The 24,050-nt window shown below is 47.7% G+C and overlaps 1 protein-coding gene across 1 annotated transcript; it reads left to right on the forward strand.

Annotated features, from left to right (window-relative positions):
- Window positions 1–1,161: 1,161 nt before the first annotated feature.
- On the forward strand, window positions 1,162–16,723 carry UBL5 (ubiquitin like 5). Its single transcript, XM_040414879.1, has 5 exons — window positions 1,162–1,248; window positions 5,231–5,294; window positions 5,604–5,687; window positions 10,590–10,627; window positions 16,483–16,723. The coding sequence occupies exons 2-5, from the start codon at window positions 5,239–5,241 to the stop codon at window positions 16,524–16,526; spliced, it is 222 nt and encodes a 73-aa protein (XP_040270813.1). The 5' UTR covers window positions 1,162–1,248; window positions 5,231–5,238; the 3' UTR covers window positions 16,527–16,723.
- The last annotated feature ends 7,327 nt before the right edge of the window (window positions 16,724–24,050 follow it).

Here is a 24,050-nt window from a genome sequence, read left to right on the forward strand (position 1 = left end):
GGGCCGCTCTTCAAGAAGACTGGGATGTCATGCCTCAGCAGACAATAAGTCGACTTGTGAACAGCAGGAGACGTCGTTCTCAAGCTGTAATTGATGCTGAAGGCCACATGACAAGTTCTTGAGACACTGACATTTTTGTGGTTGTATACCCAGCACTGGGGTTGGCTTTTGTTTCAATAAATTGTTTGAGATGAGGAAATCACCATTGCTGCTTCTACTTAAATGCCCGACTTTCATAATATAATATCACTGGAGCCAGAACTTTTTATGTTTTCCATAAGTTTCACCCAAAAGCCAAATATCCCTAACCTTTTGTGAGTAGTGTATCTCAAATCTATCTACAATATCTATCTATCTATGTCAGTCTCATAAATATCTAATTTCTGTAAACCTTGGACTCTGACCCACAGTCCACTGGGCAAACTGTGAATGTATGGATGCTTGGCAGGCCTGTGGATGTGACTGGCACTGTCAGGAAGCACAGCTATAAGGGTACTTTCCCACTGGCGTTTTTCTTTTCCGGCATAGAGTTCCGTCACAGGGTTCTATACCGGATAAGAACTGATCAGTTTTATCCTAATGCATTCTGAATGGAGAGTAATCCGTTCAGGATGCATCAGGACGTCTTCAGTTCAGTCTTTTTGACTGATCAGGATGGAGATAATACCGCCAAAAAACGGAACACTTGCCTGAATGCCGGATCTGGCATTTTTTTTCCATAGGAATGTATTAGTGCTGGATCCGTTTTTCCGGATGACACCGGAGAGACGGATCCGGTATTGCAATGCATTTTTCTGACTGATCAGGATCCTGATCAGTCTTACAAATGCCGTCAGTTGGCATACGTTTAGGGCCCTGTCATCTGGATGCTGTGGCCAGCACTACTATGTGGGACTCTGCTATGGGGACACTGTATGTGGCACTCTGCTGCAGACACTGGCATTTACCCACCACCAGTGGGTTCTAGGTGCCCATCCTGTAAAACTCAGTCCATACCAAGAACCCAGCTACACACAGCCTATAGTAGAAATAGCAGAAGACACGAGCGCCCTCTGGTGTCTGAGATATATGCAACACCTGCTAAAAGTCAGCGGCCAGTCAAACCATAGAGCAGACTGCCAACGGACTAGAGAGTCTTCTAGTTGAAACCACAGAGCGCAGCGCTGTTGTCCAGAGTGTACGAATCTCTTCCGCCGGAAGTTCAGTGCCCGCTACTACAGCCGTGCGGTAATTTCTGTAGCTGCCCCGGTAAGAGGAGTGTTATAATCTGCTCTGCTGCGTGTACATGTAGAAATGCCTCTGTTTATAGCCTAGCGATATGTAGCGGACTACTAGTCCCAGCATGCCATCCAGGTGACCGTAATGCAGCAAGGCATGCTGGGACTGCTGGCCGCTTCCCTTCATTCCTTGTTCCAGCCGTTATGCAGATGCCCAGAAGCACAGAAATCTGTAATCCGGCAGTGAGGGGCTGGATTATTGGACTGTCCTATAAAACCAACCAGCAGGGGGCGCGCTGAATGTCTAGGGCCCCATAGCAAAATTTAGAATTGGCCCCACTGACAAAAAGGGGCGGGGCACCGAATTTCTAAGGGATTTAGTGACTACTGGGTACCATGTATAGACAGATCTCACCACTGGGGGGCGCTCACTGCATCTGAAGTACTGCAGCTCCCATTGGATTGCCTTGAACTCCTCTAGTGGCCCCATCACCGGTCCTGCGATAGTCCACGTGCTGGTCCTAGGTGACAGCACGTCACTATATATCGTCTCCTCCTGCTCGCTCTGTGTAAGGGCTCATTGCTGTCCTCAAAAAATGCGGATCCGTTTTCTTTTGCAGATTAGATGCTGACCCATTCACTTCTATGGGGCCCTTTTCTTCTGTTCTACAAAAAAAAAACTGTCCTATACTGAAAATCAGGACATGGCCCCATTGAAGTCTGGCCCGATTTTTGCGGACATGCAGAACTGCATGACACCGGATCGGCAGTATACGGACACCGCCGCGTTTTTTTTCTCACTTCCTTCACTAGAGCAGGACAGTTTCTATAATTTACAGAACCGCCACACGGACAGGACGCAGATGACATCCCTCTGCCCTCCACGTATATATTGTGGACCCATGGAAACGAATGGATCCGCAAATGAATGCGGATCGGACGTGGACCCAAAATACGGTGGCGTAACTGGGGCTTTAGATGTGGAGGATCTGCACTGGAATCTATTAACGGACGTGTGGTGGAGTTGCTACAATCTGCTGCTTGTGATCTCTGTAGACACCTGACCCAACCAGGGGGGGGAACCCTGAACATATCGGCTCTTAAAGGGGGTCTCCGGGAATAAGACGCTTTTATTAAGTGCCAGCAGCCTGCCTCTTTAACCAGAAGACTCCGCGTTCATAGCGCTGGTCCTCCCTGCTGGCCCCCCATGTGTTTTGAGTTGCGGTCCCCACAGCAGAGGTCGCAGTAACGCCTGTACAAGTCTAAGGCATACCAATACACCTTAGACTTTTACCTCACATTCATCAGCGCAGGACGCGCAGTGAACGGCAGCGCAGCGATGCTGCCTGCTCCTGAAATGACCAATAGCAAAGCTCCATCCAGTAAGGAGCTCTGCTATTGGTTGGTTTGGGTGGGCGCCGGAGCGATATAGCGCCGAGCAGCAGGGGAAGCCGGCGGGAGCTGGAAGGAGGAGGGGCTGGCTCCCCGGAGTTTCTACAGTAAGGAGAGCGGGCGCGCTGGACAAGGACCCCGGGAAACATGGCAGCGGAGAAGCTGAAGAAGACTCCTCAGAGGTGACGACAGTGTGTGATCATCACTGCGCCACACAGATCACGTAGTGAACGCAGGCGGTTATAGCCAGGTGATAAAGTACAGGGTTAATTCCGCTCTATTGGACTGGGCTTATCACTTGGCTATAATTGCCTGATGTTATTTAGATTAGTAATGGTTCCCCCGCACAAATATCCACCTCTTAGGCCCCTTGCAGACGAGCGTGTCCGGATACGTCCCGGTGCATTGCGGCAAACACGCGCGAGTAGGTACACAATTGCAGTCAGTTTTGACTGCGATTGCGTTCCGTTGTTCAGGTTTTGTCGCGCGGGTGCAATGCGTTTTGCACGCGCGTGATAAAAAACTGAATGTACCCAGACCCGAACTTCTTCACAGAAGTTCAGGTTTGGGTTCAAGGTTGTGTAGATTGTATTATTTCCCCTTATAACATAGTTATAAGGGGAAATAATAGCATTCTGAATACAGAATACATAATACAATAGCGCTGGAGGGGTTAAAAATAAATAAATAATTTAATTCACCTTAATCCACTTGTTCGCGCAGCCGGCATCTCTTCTGTCTTCTGTGAGGAATAGGATCTTTGATGATGTCACTGCGCTCATCACATGGTCCGTCACATGACCGTTTACAATGGTAATGGATCATGTGACGGACCATGTGATGAACGTAGTGACGTAATCAAAGGTCCTATTCCTCACAGATGAAGACAGAAGAGATGCCGGCTGCGCGAACAAGTGGATTAAGGTGAGTTAAATTATTTTATTTATTTTTTTAACCCCTCCAGCGCTATTGTACTAAGCATTCTGTATTCAGAATGCTATTATTTTCCCTTATAACCATGTTATAAGGGAAAATAATAATGATCCGGTCCCCATCCCGATCGTCTCCTAGCAACCGTACGTAAAAATATCACACTGCATCCGCACTTGCTTGCAATTTTCACGCAACCCCATTCACTTATATGGGGCCTGCGTTACGTGAAAAACGCACAAAGAGGAGCATGCTGCGATTTTCACGCAACGCACAAGTGATACGTGAAAATCACCGCTCATGTGCACAGCCCCATAGAAATGATCGGGTCCGGATTCAGTGCGGGTGCAAAGCGTTCACATCACGCATTGCACCGGCGCGGAATACTCGCCCGTGTGAAAGGGGCCTTAGGCCACGTTCACAGCAGCGCTATTCATTTCTGTTGTTCTGCTCCGTTAGACGAGTGCTGGATCGGGCACGTAAGGCTGGGTTTTTGTGATGCCTTCAACGTACACAAAAACCGTATACATTAACGGACGCCTCAGACAGATGCCGTACTGTGGAGTTCCATTGTAAAAATATATATATATCCTTGTTTTGCAGAACTCTGCAGGACGCGACAGTGGAGTGTACCACGGTTTTCCATCCTGCAAAGTTCAGCAAAAAAACCATGTAGGCCTAACGGACAGGGAAGTAGCTGACGGACTCCGCCGACTATGATGGGATCCGGTTCGTTTCCGTTCGGGATCCTGTCTATTTACCAGACAAAAAAGTCCTGCGTATAATGCTTTTTTGCAACGGAGCCTCCAACGCCGATTTGAAGAAGTGCAGGCCAACGCTACGTATTATGTATTTGAATTGCCGTAACTTTCGTGCTCCTCCTCAGGTAAACATACTACTCAAAAATGGTCAGAGGAATATTTTTACTCTTCTGTAAAAAACGGAGTGCGACCTCTGCGCTGCAGCACGGACAATGGTCACATGCTCCGCTCCAGCTGCGACGTGCTGCTTGTGGCCACATCATTGCTGAGGCCAGTTATTGGCTGCAGCAGAGCATGTGACCATGTCCGTGCTGAAGCTGATGGGGCCCGCAGCATGCACACATCGGAGGCGGCAGAGGCAGGCTGCCAGCACTTACTAACCATGTATTATTCCCGGAGTACCCCTTTAACCCCTTCTTGCACCCTGACACGGGTACATCGTGCACCTTGGTGAACTGATGTATTGTTAAGGGGGTTCTCTGGGTACAGATAGGTCATCAGTATCAGATCGGTGGGGGTCTGACACTTGGCACCACCCCACAGATCACCCTTGTGTGGCTCTGTACAGGAGGGACAAGACCCCTTTATAGCTGTGGGGCTGTCCATTGTAAAAGCCTGTATTCTTTTAATAAATAAAATGCAAATCCCCCCCCCCCCCATATATTTGGTGTCTCGTGTCCCGTTAGTCTAATTAGAGCCCGCTGCAGTCCTTACGGCCACATGGTGCCTCACCGCGCTGTATGGTTGTATCCTTATGGTACATTGGTGGGGAATCGGTGACACTTGGAGCGGTGGGGGATGTTATATGTGCAGTTAAAAAAATTATTTTTAAATTTTTTATTTTATTTTTTTAAACCTGTTGTCGGTGGGGCTCTCACTAATCCCGTAACAATATTAGATCTGATCGGTGCCTCTGTGCTTTGTCTCCAGGGCTCGCCATGATTGAGGTTGTCTGCAACGACCGCTTGGGGAAGAAAGTGCGAGTGAAATGCAAGTATCCTTAAAATGTCCAGGCGAACCTGGAACCGGTCCTGCCCCCAGACTGGTGTAACTGGCGTCATGGTGCCTAGGATCTCCACCCTGGTGAGGGGGCTTTCCCATCGCAGGCCGCGGTTGTCCTCCGCTCGATGCGTGGCCCTGGCCTTGTGTTCCTTCCACCTGGCGCTGACCTCATGGTTCCTCTCCCGCCCCTGGGTGCTCCTTCTGCACCCGCCTTGGGGTTTGACCACCAGCACCACGTATCCTTTTCCTCTCTTTTAGTGGTTGTTTTAGTTGGGTGTGTCCTTAACTTGTTGCGGTGTAGCTCCGAAGACACCATCAAAGACCTGAAGAAACTGATATCAGCTCAGACGGGAACACGATGGGAGAAGATAGTCCTGAAGAAGTGGTGAGTGGCGGGGACCGTCAGACATAATTCATCAAACCCTGAACTGCCACTTGTTGGGGGAGGGGGGGTTGTTTAGGCATCTGTATCCTGTTGCAAAGAGCACATAGATAAGGGGGGTGTACTTGGAAAAATTACAAAGATGTCGTTAATTAGCCTTCAAGGAGAATCTGTCATCACTCCTGACATGTCCTAGTAAAGGCTCACATTCCCTTAGCAGTTCTGCAGCATCCATTCTTATCACTCAGCATTGTGCCATTCCTCTGTTATTCCTACCAAAAATCTATGAATAAATTGCCTACTGGGTCTTAGCACTGATTGGGCAGTGTCAAAGTGGGCAATGACACACCCCAACTGGTAGCTCCCAGTTGGCAGTTTGTTTATAAATTTATAGTAGGAATAACAGAGGAATGTATCGACACAAATGTCTTGGTAGGGATGCTGCAGAATTACATTATGGGGAATTATTTACCAAGCAGAAATGTCGGGAGAAGTGATAGGTCCTCTAGGACCCTCAAAGATCCTGAGAACTGCGGTCACTTTCCCCTGAACCCTGCCTCTCCATTAATTCTCTATGGAAGCACCCAAAAATATATCTGCTGCTCCTTCAGCAGGGGATGGGGGTTGGGGGGGGGGGGTTGTGATCAGCTAGTCATTATATTATTATAGGAGAAAAACATCAAAACTTGGCACGACCCCTTTTACTGGCTCAGCTATGAGGGGTTTGTCTGACATCAAGCTTGTTGATGGTTTCCAGTGACGATCAGGAGACGCTTGAGTGATACAGGATAAGTACTGTAATGTATGCAAACAGTGACTGCACCAGCAGAATAGTGAGTGCAGCTCTGGAGTATAATACAGGATGTATCTCCAGGATCAGTACTGTAATGTATTTACAAAGTAACTTAAAGAGCCTCTGTCAGCATGATCAACCCAACTAATCCAGGCATATTGCCTGGTAGGGTCGATCATCCATGCAGTTGGAGCACAGGGGGGCCGGCGTAGCTCCTGGAGCACTGCTACTCCCCTTGGTGCTCGGTGCACTCCCTCCTCCCCTTTGATTGACTGTGCTAATAGCCCTGTCTGATGGTTCCTGCGCTGACTCGCTAGTAATCATTGGTGGTCCAGCGTTAGTATATTCTATCCAGTCATTGGCGTGTATTCCACTAGGAATTCATGACTGTGCTGTGGCTTATGTGCCTGCACTCATTGGTGGCCTGTGATCCTCCCAGCAGCGGAGCTCCTCTCCTGCTGTGAAGCTGCCACTCCCGGGTGGACTGACATCGTGAGAGGAGCAATGTCCGCCCTCTTCCAGTGGAATGCACCAGTGACTGAATATAGCATATTAAACGAGTTATCCGATTTCTAAAATATTCCCCCCCATGTGCTGGGCCCCTCACAGGTAATATATTTACCTCGCTACCCGCTCCTGGTCCCCGCACCACTGCTGCTACTTCTCCCTGCACACGGAGGAAAACATCCTGGGGAGCAGCCAATGGCAGATGGGGACGAGCCTCCCTACCATTGCGGGCAATTGGCTGCTCCCCTCCGACACCGGATGTTTTCATCGTGTGCAGGGTAAAGCAGTGGGGTATATTACCTGTTAGGGGCCTGGCACATGGGGGGGGGATGTTTCAGAAATCGGATAACCCCTTTAATGCTGGACCATCAGTGAGTCACAGCACAGGAACCATTAGACAGGACTATTAGCCCTATCTGTCACACCCGTGACAGGTGGTAGAAGATCTGACAGCTTCTTTTGGTTTCAGTTTGTCTATGTGTTGCTGGGATGTCCACACCTCCTTTTCAGGTGTAAAGCATGTGACCATTACTACTCCCTTCTTAGTCTGGCTTTACCCATCACTCCTTGCGGTTGATAGCTCATTCTGGTTGTGGATCGTTTGGATCTCGGCTGAGTTCCTTCTTTCCATTTTCCCGGAGTTTAGTGTCTTTCCTTTTTGTATTGTTTATTTTAGGGGTGCACCGAAATTCCGGGAGCCGAAAATATATGTTACATATCGGCCGAAAATATGGGGTGTGGGATTTGTCGCTCACCATCTGCGGGCGGGCGCCGGGCGGGCGGTTTACTTTAAGTCACTGCATCTTTATTTTACCTTACAATCGTGACGCTCCAGTAACAACTCTGCAGGCAGAGCGGAGGGCGGCGTAACGTCACTTACTCACGTGACGCGCCTGCTCCGCCTCCTTCATTCATAAAGTGGGCGGAGCAGGTGCGTCACGTGAGTAAGTGACGTTACGCCGCCCTCCGCTCTGCCTGCAGAGTTGTTACTGGAGCGTCACGATTGTAAGGTAAAATAAAGATGCAGAGAGTGATTAGTCTGCTGTGAGCAGCAGGGCCGGGGCTGTTATGGGTAGGGGGATCGGTCTATGGCACTGCTATGGGGAGGGGGGATCTGTGCACTGTTATGGGGAAAGGGATCTGTGCACTGTTATGCCCATAACAGCGCCACCCACAGATCCCCCTCTCCATAACAGCGCCACCCACAGATCCCCCCCTCCATAACAGAGCCACCCACAGATCCCCCCCTCCATAACAGAGCCACCCACAGATCCCCCTCTCCATAACAGCGCCACCCACAGATCCCCCCCCTCCATAACAGCGCCACCCACAGATCCCCCCCTCCATAACAGCGCCACCCTCAGATCCCCCCCTCCATAACAGCGCCACCCACAGATCCCCCTCTCCATAACAACGCCACCCACAGATCCCCCTCTCCATAACAACGCCACCCACAGATCCCCCTCTCCATAACAGAGCCACCCACAGATCCCCCTCTCCATAACAGCGCCACCCACAGATCCCCCTCTCCATAACAGCGCCACCCACAGATCCCCCTCTCCATTACAGAGCCACCCACAGATCCCCCTCTCCATATATAATATGATTTATTAAATTCATGAAAAAGAATTATTAATAAATTCATTTAAAAAAAAGTATTTTAAAAGTATTTGGGCAAAAAGGCAGTTTCGGTCAAGGGCATCCAGAATTTTCGGTTTCGGTTTCGGACCAGAATTTTCATTTCGGTGCACCCCTAGTTTATTTCCCTGTCTCTTGGTACCAGACCTGAGGCAGACTCTTGTCTCTTCAGCTGGGATGGACCAGGTCGTCTGTGGCCCAATCACTATCTTCAGGGCCTTCTAGGGTGAGCCAGGCTTAGGTTCCTGCAGATGAACAGTCCGACTATCGGGGTCTGTTCATTCTGTTAGCAGTCAGGGCTCGGGTTGGGATTTATTAGGTGGTGACCTTCCGCCTTTCCCTAATTTGCAGGCCTGGTACCTTCTCCCTCCCTTTTGTGTTTGGTGTGGAGTTCCTCTCCCACACCACGCCGTGACACTATCAATGGAAGGGGAGGGGGGAGTGTACTGTGTGGGGACTACAAGGAGAGATTATATACTGTATGGGCTGGCAGCGGGGCACAAGGGGGCATTATATACTGTATGGGCTGGCAGCGGGGCACAAGGGGGCATTATATACTGTATGGGCTGGCAGCGGGGCACAAGGGGGCATTATATACTGTATGGGCTGGCAGCGGGGCACAAGGGGGCATTATATACTGTATGGGCTGGCAGCGGGGCACCAGGGGGCATTATATACTGTATGGGCTGGCAGCGGGGCACAAGGGGGCATTATATACTGTATGGGCTGGCAGCGGGGCACAAGGGGGCATTATATACTGTATGGGCTGGCAGCGGGGCACAAGGGGGCATTATATACTGTATGGGCTGGCAGCGGGGCACAAGGGGGCATTATATACTGTATGGGCTGGCAGCGGGGCACAAGGGGGCATTATATACTGTATGGGCTGGCAGCGGGGCACAAGGGGGCATTATATACTGTATGGGCTGGCAGCGGGGCACAAGGGGGCATTATATACTGTATGGGCTGGCAGCGGGGCACAAGGGGGCATTATATACTGTATGGGCTGGCAGCGGGGCACAAGGGGGCATTATATACTGTATGGGCTGGCAGCGGGGCACAAGGGGGCATTATATACTGTATGGGCTGGCAGCGGGGCACAAGGGGGCATTATATACTGTATGGGATGGCAGCGGGGCACAAGGGGGCATTATATACTGTATGGGCTGGCAGCGGGGCACAAGGGGGCATTATATACTGTATGGGCTGGCAGCGGGGCACAAGGGGGCATTATATACTGTATGGGATGGCAGCGGGGCACAAGGGGGCATTATATACTGTATGGGATGGCAGCGGGGCACAAGGGGGCATTATATACTGTATGGGACAATAATTTGTAACCCCTCCGCCATCAGTATAATAATGTCTTGTGGCCCGCATACAGTAATGTCTTCTTGTGGCCCCTGTATGGGGGTGACAGGGAGACTTTATACTGATGGGACTGATGATGACCTGTATATTATTCCTGTTATAAGAGACCAAGTCCCTCCCCATGTGCAGTGCAGCTTGCAGGCAGCGCCAGGGCCACAGAAGACATAGAACAACCTTTTATTTCTGACCCCTGGGCCGCTAGGGTCTCTCACTCCTCTTCCCCCCACCTTGGCTTGGACACGGACTGCTGCCTGACTGCGCGCCTCGCTCCTGTGCACGGCCGTTGGGCGGAGACTTGAATATGGAAGCAGGAGGAGCCGGGGGCGGCCGCTGCAGGAAGTAATATGTACGGTCCACGATGCAGAGGCGGGCTGACTCCGATTTAGGAGCGGTCAGCACGCATATGACCGCTCCTGTGACGTTACAAAATACTGCGGTTATTTGGAAACTGCGATATCGCCATATCGCTGTGTCTTAATACCGCGGTATATCGTTGACACCGGTTTACCTCTTAACCCTACATGTATGTGCTGTTACCAGAACATGTGCAGCCGCCCCCATTAATGTGTTGTTTTCTGTTTTTTCCTCTTTTCTAGGTATACAATATTTAAGGACCATGTTTCCCTTGCTGACTGTATCCTTTCTGAGTATGAGGAAATCTGCGCATCCTCCGCCCAGCGCTCTGTAACTCTTCCCATAGTGCACGGTGTTGGTAACTCAGTCTGCTGCGGAGACCTCCAAACCAGTATACAGCCCTCCTGCTCTGTTAGATGGGCGCACAGCGGGGTCATGAAATAATGTAGACACACAGGATACAAGGGACATTTCAATATCATTGAATATGACACTTTCCATAGACCTGTTTTACTGTTTTGTTTAACCCCTTAGTGACCACCCATACGTGTTTTTACGGCGGTCACTAAGGGGCCTTACTTTTTTACAGCGGCCCAGTCTAACCGCTGCACTGGTCCCGCGGAGAGCGGGGACCCGGCACTCAGACCAGGGCCGCGGCTCTCTTTTAACAGCCCGGACCAGCAGGAGTGCCCATAAAAAAGTCCCATAAAAAAAATTATGCTTGCTTTTTTTTTTCCATTGAAAATACACTTTTCAATGAAAAATATTTCAAAAAAGAATCTTCCCCATATGTTTGGTATTACATCGTCCGTAACGACCCGGACTACATAAATATCATATACGGTGAACGCCGTAAACATTTTTTTTTTAAAAGACAGAATTGCTAATTTATTCTTAGTTGCAACTGAAAAACGTAATAACAAGTGATCAAAAAGAGCCATTTACACTAGAATGATACTAATGAAAAATACCAGTCGTCCTGCAAAAATCAAGCCCTCACTCAACTCCATAGAAAGAAAAATTAAAAAGTTATGGGTCTTGGGAAGCAGCCATGCAAAAACATTTTTTTCTTTAAAAAAAATGGTTTTCTTGCAAAAAAGTAGTAAAATGTGAAAAAAAACTATGTATTTGGTATCACTGTAATCGTACTGACCCAAAGAATAAAGATATTATGTTATTTATACCCAAAAATGAACGCTGTAAAATTTATAACGTAAAAACGCAGTGGCAGTATTGCTGTTTTTCCTATCTCCCTCCCAGAAAGAGTTAATAAAAGTTATGTGTACCCCAAAATGGCGCCATTAAAAACTACAACTTGTCCCGCAAAAAACAAGCCCTCATGAAGCTATATAGACGGTAAAATAAAAAAGCTATAGCTCTTAGAACGCGACAATGATAAAAGAAAGAAAAGCTTGGTCAGGAAGGCCCAAAACACACTGGTCACTAAGGGGTTAACCACCTCCGGACCGCCTAACGCAGGATCGCGTTCCGGAGGTGGCAGCGCTGCGCAGAGTCACGCATATACGCGTCATCTCGCGAGACGCGAGATTTCCTGTGAACGCGCGCACACAGGCGCGCGCGCTCACAGGAACGGAAGGTAAGAGAGTTGATCTCCAGCCTGCCAGCGGCGATCGTTCGCTGGCAGGCTGGAGATGTGTTTTTTTTAACCCCTAACAGGTATATTAGACGCTGTTTTGATAACAGCGTCTAATATACCTGCTACCTGGTCCTCTGGTGGTCCCCTTTGTTTGGATCGACCACCAGAGGACACAGGTAGCTCAGTAATATGTTGCACCAAGCACCACTACACTACACTACACCCCCCCCCCCCGTCACTTATTAACCCCTTGATCACCCCTGATCACCCCATATAGACTCCCTGATCACCCCCCTGTCATTGATTACCCCCCTGTCATTGATCACCCCCCTGTAAAGCTCCATTCAGATGTCCGCATGATTTTTACGGATCCACTGATAGATGGATCGGATCTGCAAAACCCATACGGATGTCTGAATGAAGCCTTACAGGGGCGTGATCAATGACTGTGGTTATCACCCCATATAGACTCCCTGATCACCCCCCTGTCATTGATTACCCCCCTGTCATTGATCACCCCCCTGTAAAGCTCCATTCAGATGTCCGCATGATTTTTACGGATCCACTGATAGATGGATCGGATCCGCAAAACACATACAGGCGTCTCCCTGGAGCCTTCCAGGGGGGGTGATCACCCCATATAGACTCCCTGATCACCCCCCTGTCATTGATCACCCCCCCCCCCTGTCATTGATCACCCCCCCCTGTCATGCTGCATTCAGATGTCCGTATGATTTTTACGGATCCACGGATACATGGATTGGATCCGCAAAACACATACGGACATCTGAATGGAGCCTTACAGGGGGGTGATCAATGACAGGGGGGTGATCACCCCATATAGACTCTCTGATCACCCCCCCTGTCATTGATCACCCCCCCCTGTCATTGATCACCCCCCCCTGTCATTGATCACCCCCCCCTGTCATTGATCACCCCCCCCTGTCATTGATCACCCCCCCCTGTCATTGATCACCCCCCCCTGTCATTGATCACCCCCCCCTGTCATTGATCACCCCCCCTGTCATTGATCACCCCCCCTGTCATTGATCACCCCCCCTGTCATTGATCACCCCCCCTGTCATTGATCACCCCCCCTGTCATTGATCACCCCCCCTGTCATTGATCACCCCCCCTGTCATTGATCACCCCCCCTGTCATTGATCACCCCCCTGTAAGGCTCCATTCAGACATTTTTTTGGCCCAAGTTAGCGGAATTATTATTATTTTTTTCTTACAAAGTCTCATATTCCACTAACTTGTGTCAAAAAATAAAATCTCACATGAACTCACCATACCCCTCACGGAATCCAAATGCGTAAAATTTTTTAGACATTTATATTCCAGACTTCTTCTCACGCTTTAGGGCCCCTAGAATGCCAGGGCAGTATAAATACCCCACATGTGACCCCATTTCGGAAAGAAGACACCCCCAGGTATTCCGTGAGGGGCATATTGAGTCCATGAAAGATTGAAATTTTTGTCCCAAGTTAGCGGAAAGGGAGACTTTGTGAGAAAAAAATAAATAAAATTCAATTTCCGCTAACTTGTGCCAAAAAAAATAAAATTCTATGAACTCGCCATGCCCCTCATTGAATACCTTGGGGTGTCTTCTTTCCAAAATGGGGTCACATGTGGGGTATTTATACTGCCCTGGCATTCTAGGGGCCCCAAAGCGTGAGAAGAAGTCTGGTATCCAAATGTCTAAAAATGCCCTCCTAAAAGGAATTTGGGCACCTTTGCGCATCTAGGCTGCAAAAAAGTGTCACACATGTGGTATCGCCGTACTCAGAAGAAGTTGGGGAATGTGTTTTGGGGTGTCATTTTACATATACCCATGCTGGGTGAGAGAAATATCTTGGTCAAATGCCAACTTTGTATAAAAAAATGGGAAAAGTTGTCTTTTGCCAAGATATTTCTCTCTCCCAGCATGGGTATATGTAAAATGACACCCCAAAACACATTCCTCAACTTCTCCTGAATACAGAGATACCAGATGTGTGACACTTTTTTGCAGCCTAGGTGGGCAAAGGGGCCCATATTCCAAAGAGCACCTTTCGGATTTCACAGGTCATTTTTTACAGAATTTGATTTCAAACTCTTTACCACACATTTGGGCCCCTAGAATGCCAGGGCAGTATAACTACCCCACAAGTGACCCCATTTTGGAAAGAAGAGACCCCAAGGTATTCGCTGATGGGCATAGTGAGTTCATAGAACTTTTTATTTTTTGTCACAAGTTAGTGGAATAAGAGACTTTGTAAGAAAAAAAAAAAATAAATCAACATTTTCCGCTAACTTGTGACAAAAAATAAGTTCTATGAACTCACTATGCCCATCAGCGAATACCTTAGGGTGTGTACTTTCCGAAATGGGGTCATTTGTGGGGTGTTTGTACTGTCTGGCCATTGTAGAACCTCAGGAAACATGACAGGTGCTCAGAAAGTCAGAGCTGCTTCAAAAAGCGGAAATTCACATTTTTGTACCATAGTTTGTAAACGCTATAACTTTTACCCAAACATTTTTTTTTTATCAAAGACATGTAGAACAATAAATTTAGAGCAAAATTTATATATGGATCTCGTTTTTTTTGCAAAATTTTACAACTGAAAGTGAAAAATGTCATTTTTTTGCAAAAAAATTGTTAAATTTCGATTAATAAAAAAAGTAAAAATGTCAGCAGCAATGAAATACCACCAAATGAAAGCTCTATTAGTGAGAAGAAAAGGAGGTAAAATTCATTTGGGTGGTAAGTTGCATGACCGAGCAATAAACGGTGAAAGTAGTGTAGGTCAGAAGTGTAAAAAGTGGCCTGGTCTTTCAGGGTGTTTAAGCACTGGGGGCTGAGGTGGTTAAAGGGCGTGTCCAGAAGGACAGCATTTTTTTTTATTTTTTTTTAGGAAAGTGGAACACAACATAGTGCTTTTGTGGGATTTTGGTCCATGCCTCCTCACTGCAAAAGAATAGAACATGTCCTATTTTTTGGCGGTGCGTACTGTCTCTTGCATATCGCGGACCCAATCAAGTCCACAGACGGTTAACACATGGATGGTGCCTGTGCATTGCAAACCACTGGTTGCCCGGGGCACACACGCTTGTGTGCATGAACCCTAATATTGATAGACTGTAATTGTTTCGCACAAGGCCTGAGGGGGCGGAGCATGACACCAGTGTTCTCTTCGGTGTTGTTTCAATCCCTGTGCCATGCACCGCCCCTATAGCCTCTGTTCTAGGTGTAACACAGTGTGTCACAGTATTGCAGGGCCTCTATGGACCCAGCATTATGGTCAACCCCTCCCATATGTCCCATTGGGGCATATGGACATCACCGAGGGGGATCCTCTTGGTAACCTGTCCATCCATGGACCCTACCGCTCAAAAGTTTTAGAACACCTCAATATATACAGTTATAATTGACGTTTACACAGTTCAAGGCCAATAACGTGAAATGGTAGAAGGGAACAAAGGTAAGGTTCAGAAATAGTCTGAAAACTAACTAACCCCTAGTAGTCTAGGTCTGTCCTAGCCAGAAATTGCAAAGAAAGCCGAGGTGTCGGTGAGTACAGTTTAGGCAGTTGGAGACTGGAAGAGGTCTGGCAGACCAAAGGCCACAACCAGATTAGAAGACAGTTTGTGTGGTTGGCGGCTCACATCTTTAAGGGCATCTGTCAGCAGTTTTGTACTTATGACCCTGGCTGACCTGTTACATGTGCGCTTGGCAGCTGAGGGCATCTGTGCAGGTCCTATCAGTGGTCCCAATAACGCCTGTTCAGGCCATTTTGTGGAAATATCCATAAAAATTGGGGTGTTCTAAAACATTTGACTGGTAGTGTATGAACTAGACAGCCGTTCATTTGAATGATTGCGTGTAATACTGCATCTCTCCTGTAGTGGTCACTGCAGGGGAAATGAGCAGCTAATGGCAATTTCTACTGGCAAAATGAGCTAGGGACCTCGGGAGCCGGACCTGTGGCGGTCTTCACATTAAAGGGGGTTGTCAGCTGGTACATTGGTGACATATCTATTCAGACACATGCTCCTTTTGAATAGATTATGTTCCTGGTTTAGCCAGCCTTCACCAACCAGTCTTAAGCTGGGTTTACACAGGACAATGCAGCGGCCGATTGTTGGGAAGGATGTGTTTCTTCCCGAGAGTTGGCAGCTCGTCCAGTGAAGGAAACTGCTGCATTTACACGCAGCGATCTCCTTCACAGTATGAGGACGAGGGATGGCTACTGCGATCGCTCGTCCTCAAACAGAATCGTGGTTTCTGAGCGGCAGGTCGCTGTTTAGACCACACAATGTGCTGCTCAGAAACTATGATCGGTGGTGCCTGCACGAGCGTTTCGCTCGTTCATTGGGTGATCGGCGGCGCATTTAGATGGGCAGATGGTCGGGAACGACTGTTTGCAAGAGCGGTCGTTCCCAATAATAGGTGCGTCTAAAAGCACCTTTACACTTTAGGGTCTCAGGTGCCCGGTCAGTACTAACCTGTATTTGTCCAGTGTCTAATAGTTCCTTAACCGAGTCCTCTCCAGATGAAATTCACGACGGGATGAACCTGGAGCTGTATTACCAGTAACCGGCACCTTCTCGCTGCTCTCCCCCTCAGTTCTCCCTCTTTTCTGGTGTTTACACGACTTCTTGGATCGCTGGAAGATGTCATCTTATTACATCCTGAACGTCAGACTACAGCTGCCATGTTGGCTTAAATTGTTTTTGGATAAAGTTTTTGTTTTTTTTAAATAATAAAATTCTTGTTCTGTATATAATAAATCAGCCTGGTGTATCCTATTACTGTTCTGAATGAGGACCCGTCCCCTCTCCTGACATGTCTGTTTTGTAACCACTTGCATCCTCCATGCAATAACTATTCTGGAGCATCTATACTTATCACTCTATCCAGTGATGGCTAACCTCCAGCACTCCAGCTGTGGTGAAACTACGACTCCCAGCATGCTCCATTTCTATGGAGTCCTGAGAACAGCTAAGCAAGTGTACATCTTGGGAGTTGTAGTTTTGCCACAGCTGGAGTGCTGGAGGTTGGCCATCACAGCTGTATGCTGTGCCATTCCTCTATTATTCCTGCTAGAAGTTTATGAATGAATTGCTAGCAGTCTGCAATAAAGTTCAATCTGTGTGTTGCTAGTTTAGGATGTGCCCTGCACAGTCTGACACTGGCAGCACTAATTAGATAGTGTCAGACTGTGCAGGGACACACACCCCAACTGGTAACACCCAGCTGGACCTTTTATTTTTTATTTTTTTGCAGACTGAGCCTTTTGGGCCAATATATGTTACGTATACAACAGTATGCCTATACAGTGCGATACATCACAGCCTTCCACTGTGTGATGATGATGAGGTCCTACCCTTAGGCCCCTTTCACACGGGCGCAATGCGTGATGTGAACGCATTGCACCCGCACTGAATCCGGACCCATTCATTTCTATGGGGCTGTGTACATGAGCGGTGATTTTCACGCATTGCATTTCACGCAACGCAGGCCCCATAGAAGTGAATGTGGCCGCGTGAAAATCACAAGCATCCGCAAGCAAGTGCGGATGCGGTGCGATTTTCACGCATGGTTGCTAGGTGACAATCAGCTGGGGACCCGATCTGTATTATTTTCAAGCCTTATAACATGGTTATAAGGGAAAATAATAGCATTCTGAATACAGAATGCAAAGTAAAATAGTGATGGAGGGGTTAAAAATAAAAGAAATTAACTCACCGAGTCCATTTGATCGCGTAGTTGCCGGTCTCTGTTTTCTGTAATGTTGAGCTGCCGGCTAAGGACCTGTAGTGACGTCACATCACATGGTCCAATCACATGGTCCCTCACCATGGTGATGAACCATGTTATTTTACCATGTGATGAGCACAGTGACTTCACCACAGGTCTTTTGCCAGGTCCTGAAGATAGAACAGAGACCGGTAGCTATGGAGCAGGTAAGTTAACTTTTATTTTTATTTTTTAACCCCTCCATCCCTAATTTACTTTGCATTCTGTAGTAAGAATGCTATTATTTTCCATCATAACCATGTTATAAGGGAAAATAATAAAATCTACACAACGCCGATCCCAAACCTGAATTTCAGTGATGAAGTCCGGGTTTGGGTCTGGGTACCAAACATGCCGATTTTTCTCGCGCGGGTGCAAAACGCATTAAAACGCTTTGCATTCGCGTGGAAAAATTGCGCATTTTACCGCAACGCACCCGCTTCTTTTCGGGCCCTCACACGCCACGCTCGTGTGAAAGAGGCCTTAAAGGGGTTCTGCAGTTTGTTTAAACTGATGATCTATCCTCTGGCTAGATCATCAGTATCTGATAGGCGGGTGTTGGGAAATACAAGGTAGTCTCTGCATATCAGTGGTCAATGTACTGTATGGCTTTGGAAATCCGCATCATGCCGATGTGATGCTCTGACATGTCACTGTGACTTAAAGGGGTTCTCCGGGAATTTGATATTGATGGCCTGTGCTCAGGATAGATCGATCAATATCATATCAGCAGGAGTCTGAGTCCCAGCAGAGCTGGTGATTAGCTGTTTGAAAAGGCCACTGCGCTCACCAGGAGCTTCTGGGAGTCCTGCATCCTCCTCACAGCTCTGTGAGGAGGATGTGCTTCGTATTGCCACCCAGGACCATCACATTGAAGGGGGCTGCGCTGCGCCTGGAACATGTGACCGATTGAATGGGACTTCAGTGGCCTAGGAAGAGGCCTAAATGCTCAAGGAGTGCAACGGCCTCTTCAAACAGCTGATTAGCAGGGGTGCAAGGAATCAGAACCCTGATGGTCTGATATGGATGATAGGCCACCAATATCAAATTCCCGGATAAATTCTTTAGGGCTACGTTCAGACAACAGTGAAAAACATATTCATGTCAATGCCAAGTGAATAGTGACCATCATGTTTTCACGGCCAGACGGACCCCAGCCAATGTGACCATTTTCAACGTTAGGAGTGTACCGTCTAACAGCCCTTAAAAAATTGGTACACTAGTGTAAAAATGGCCTTTTAGGGTTTAAAAAAAATTACCTCATCCACTTGCACGTGTAGAGGCAGTCTCTTCTCAATGCTGAAGGACCTGCACTCAAGTGTGATGATGTCACCATGCGCTCTGCATGATCGCTGGGAGAACATGGTGACATCATCACACTTGAGCACAGGGCCTTCAGCATTGAGAGGAGTGACTGCTTCTGCTCGTGCAAGTGGAGGAGGTATATACACTCACCTAAAGAATTATTAGGAACACCTGTTCGATTTCTCATTAATGCAATTATCTAGTCAACCAATCACATGGCAGTTTCTTCAATGCATTTAGGGGGGTGGTCCTGGTCAAGACAATCTCCTGAACTCCAAACTGAATGTCAGAATGGGAAAGAAAGGTGATTTAAGCTATTTTGAGCGTGGCATGGTTGTTGGTGCCAGACGGGCCGGTCTGAGTATTTCACAATCTGCTCAGTTACTGGGATTTTCACGCACAACCATTTCTAGGGTTTACAAAGAATGGTGTGAAAAGGGAAAAACTACCAGTATGTGGCAGTCCTCTGGGCAAAAATGCCTTGTGGATGCTAGAGGTCAGAGGAGAATGGGCCGATTCAAGCTGATAGAAGAGCAACGTTGACTGAAATAACCACTCGTTACAACCGAGGTATGCAGCAAAGCATTTGTGAAGCCACAACACGCACAACCTTGAGGCGGATGGGCTACAACAGCAGAAGACCCCACCGGGTACCACTCATCTCCACTACAAATAGGAAAAAGAGGCTACAATTTGCACGAGCTCACCAAAATTGGACTGTTGAAGACTGGAAAAATGTCACCTGGTCTGATGAGTCTCGATTTCTGTTCAGACATTCAAATGGTAGAGTCCGAATTTGGCGTAAACAGAATGAGAACATGTATCCATCCTCTGATGGCTACTTCCAGCAGGATAATGCACTATGTCACAAAGCTCGAATAATTTCAAATTGGTTTCTTGAACATGACAATGAGTTCACTGTACTAAAATGGCCCCCACAGTCACCAGATCTCAACCCAATAGAGCATCTTTGGGATGTGGTGGAACGGGAGCTTCGTGCCCTGGATGTGCATCCCTCAAATCTCCATCAACTGCAAGATGCTATCCTATCAATATGGGCCAACATTTCTAAAGAATGCTATCAGCACCTTGTGGAATCAATGCCACGTAGAATTAAGGCCGTTCTGAAGGCAAAAGGGGGTCCAACACCGTATTAGTATGGTGTTCCTAATAATTCTTTAGGTGAGTGTATATGCAGGTGTAGTAGTTATAGAAACCCAACAGTCATGACATTTTACAGAATATGATTCTCTGTAATTCAATCACTAATTGAAAGGGGCACGTTCAAAATAATAGCAGTAGGTTTCAATGAGTGAGGTCATTCATTCTTTGAAAAACAGGTGGAAATTATTGCCCTTATTTAAGAAAGGAAGGCAGCAAATGTTGAACATGCTGGTTGCAGTGCATTTCTCTGAAATTCTGAGGAAAATGGGTTGTTCCAGACATTGTTCAGAAGAACAGCGTACCTGGATTAAAAAGTTTATTGGAGAGGGGAAAACATATAAAGAGGTGCAGAAAATGATAGGCTCCTCAGCTAAAATGATCGCAAATGCTTTAAAATAGCAACCAAAACCTGAAAGAGGTGGAAGAAAGCGAAAAACTACTATTCCAATGGATAGAAGAATAGGCAAAATGGCGAGGACTCAGCCAACAATCAGCTCCAGGGAGATCAAAGAAGGTCTAAAGATACCTGTGAGTACTGTTACAATTAGAAGATGCCTATGTGAAGCCAAGCTATCTGCAAGAAGCCCCCGCAAAGTCCCACTGTTGAAAAAAAGACGTGTGCTGAAGAGGTTACAATTTGCCAAAGAGCACATTGACTGGCCTAAGAGAAATGGCGCAACATTTTGTGGACTGATAAAAATAAAGCCTCATGCACACGTCCGTGGAACACGGACCGTGAGATACCGGCCTGGATTCCTGCTGAGTGCAGGAGCGCACAGCGTCATTGGTTGCTATGACGCTGTGCTCTTCGTGCCACCTCTGCTGTACAGTAATACACTCGTATAGATCACCCTTTATTAGTGACTTTCACAGTTCCCCGTCCCCTGAACAGTGATTTCAACAATAACCTGTTCCCTTAACAGTGACCTCCACAACACCCCACGCCCTTTACAGCACCCTGTCCCTTAACACTGACCTCCATAGCAGACCGTCCCCTTAACAGTGACCTCCATCATACCCTGTCCCCTTAACAGAGACCTCCACAGCACCCGCCCCTTTAACAGTGATCTCTACAGTGTCCGCCCCTTTAACAGTGATCTCCACAGTGCTTGCCCCTTTAACAGTGACCTCCACAGCGCCCGCCCCTTTAACAGTGACCTCCACAGCGCCCGCCCCTTTAACGCTAGGGATACACAATGACATGTGTTGCGCAACATTTTGTCTCAACAATTTTTATAATGATAGGCTATGGTGTCGCACTGTGACACGACAGTTGCAAAAAATCCATCCAAGATGGATGCATGTAGCAGCGTAGTTTGTCCCTAAGGAGGGATATTTTGTATACTGCAGGGGCTGGGGTTTTATTTTTCATCAATTTTGAATGGTCCTTAAAACTGGATGCAAAATGAATATTACAAAACGGCCAGATGACCAGAAAATCGATGAAAAACGGACAGCGTATCCGTTTTTCCTGACCCTTATCTCACTGTCCTGTGAGGCCCCTTTCACACCAGCGAGTTTTCCGCGCGGGTGCAATGCATGACGTGAACGCATAGCACCCGCACTGAATCCTGACCCATTCATTTCAATGGGTCTGTGTACGTGAGCGTTTTTTTTCACGCATCAGTTCTGCGTTGCGTGAAAAATGCAGCATGTTCTATATTCTGCGTTTTTCACGCAGCCCTGGCCCCATAGAAGTGAATGGGGCTTCAGTGAAAACACTTGGCATCCGGAAGTAAGTGCGGTTGCAATGCGTTTTTCACTGATGGTTGCTAAGGGATGTTGTTTGTAAACCTTCAGTTTTTGAAAAACACATCAAAACGCAATGTACCCGTGCGGAAAAAACTGAACAACTGAACGCAATCGCAGACAAAACTGACTGAACTTGCTTGCAAAATGGTGCGAGTTTCATTGAACGCATCCGGACCTAATCTGTCACGCTCGTGTGAAAGGGGCCTTAGGGTGAGTTCACACTAGCGTTAAGGATTCCGTTATAGCTTTCCGTTATAGCGGAAAATAACGGAATGCCCAGACATAATGCAACACGGAAGCTTTTAAAAGACATTCCATTTGCTTTCCCTCCTAATAGAAGTTTATGATGTTGTTTGTAAACCGCATCAGAACGCATTGCACTCGCGCGGAAAAAACTGAACTCAATTGCAGACAAAACTGACTGAACTTGCTTGCAAAATGGGGCAAGTTTCACTGAACGCACCTTGAACTCATCCAGACCTAATCCGTCACACTCGTGTTAAAGAGGCCTAAGTAGATCCATTCTGGGTGGATTTATCTTTTTTTTAAAAAAGGTTGCCAGAATTTTAAAACCTCTGTGATCTAAATTATTATTTTTTTTAACACGCCCATCAAAAAATAGGACATGTATTCACGGCCAGACGGACCCCAATCAACATGACCGTTTTTAACGGCTGTTAGGAGTGTACCCATCTAGTAGCCGGTAAAAATAGATATGCTGGTGAACAAAAATGGCCTTTTAGGGGTTAAAAAAAATTACTTCATCCACTTGCACGCACAGAGGAAGTCTCCTCTCGTTGCTGAAGGACCTGCGCTCAAGTGTGATGACTTCACCATGTGCTCTGCATGATCGCTGGGAGCACATGGTGACATCATCACGCTTGAGCGCAGGGCTCTTCAGCATTGAGAGGAGCAACTGCCGCTGCGCGTGCAAGTGGAGGAGGTAATACGTTATATATATATATATTTTTTTTTTTCAGCTTAAAAAAAATATTATTTCAGCTGAGGACAGGGGTTGGAATTTTATAAAAAAAAGCCAATGAAACTCATCCATTTTGATGGCCCTTAAAACTGGATACCATATTAATATTACAAAATGGCCAGATGACCAGAAAATGGATGAAAAACGGCCATGAAAAACTGACAGCGTGTCAGTTTTTCCTGAGCCTTATCTCACTGTCCTGTCAATGTAGCCTAAGTAGATCCATTCTGGGCGGATTTACCCTTTAAAAAAAGGTTGCCAGAATTTTAAAACCTCTTGATCTAAATTCTGCCTAAAAGAACTGCAAAATTGTCTTGAGACTGTCCTACCTTTATATAAGTTGGTAAGGCAGCGGGGCGGCGGGCGTGTTTTCATCCCTGCCCCAAGCAGCGCACACCAACAGTGTGCTCGACTCGTAAGTATGCATGGGCCACGGTGCCCTGAGCCAGCCAAGGTTTCTTACGGTAAGCGCAACTCGGGCTCAAGGACAACCGCCGCTCTGGGTTTGTTTCTCGCTGGGCTTGCAGGTCTGGTAGGGCTCCCGCAACTCTCAAGCACACGGGTCATTCTGATCTCCCTCCCTGCCTTGCGCTTTCCATACCTGCACTCGCGACCACGCCATCGGCTTCCTTGCACGTGCGGCACACTCACGGTCTCGCACGGTGTGGCTGTTTCGCCTGGTCTCTCGTTCACTGCTTCTAGTGTCGCAGTTACGGGGTGTCTGCCTCCAGCGTTCTCTACCCTTCCGGCTATGCTCCCTTGGATCCGTCTGTCTGGCACTCAGCTGCAATGTTGTACCAGCATTGCCAGGGGGAATAATGGAGGGATAGCAACAGTTCTGTTAAAGCATAGCTATTTTACTGTAAAGCGGTCGGTCATGCACCGGACACCGATGCGTCACGGCTTTTCCCCGGACTTCCCGATCTCTTACAGGAGCAGTTTGCACTCCCCGCCCCCGTACCGCTTTCCCGGCCGTTCTTCAGGCAGCCGCTCCCTCCTCTCCACCACCCCCCGCCGCCGCCATGGCCACTCCTCCGTGAGTCGAGGCTAATCCCGCTCCTGCTCCAGACCCGGCACTCTCGCTCTAGAACCCGCCGTTCCAGATGCCCCATTCCCGC

The sequence above is a fragment of the Bufo bufo genome, chromosome 1 (assembly GCF_905171765.1).
Source record: "Bufo bufo chromosome 1, aBufBuf1.1, whole genome shotgun sequence".
In the NCBI taxonomy this organism is placed as follows: domain Eukaryota; kingdom Metazoa; phylum Chordata; class Amphibia; order Anura; family Bufonidae; genus Bufo; species Bufo bufo.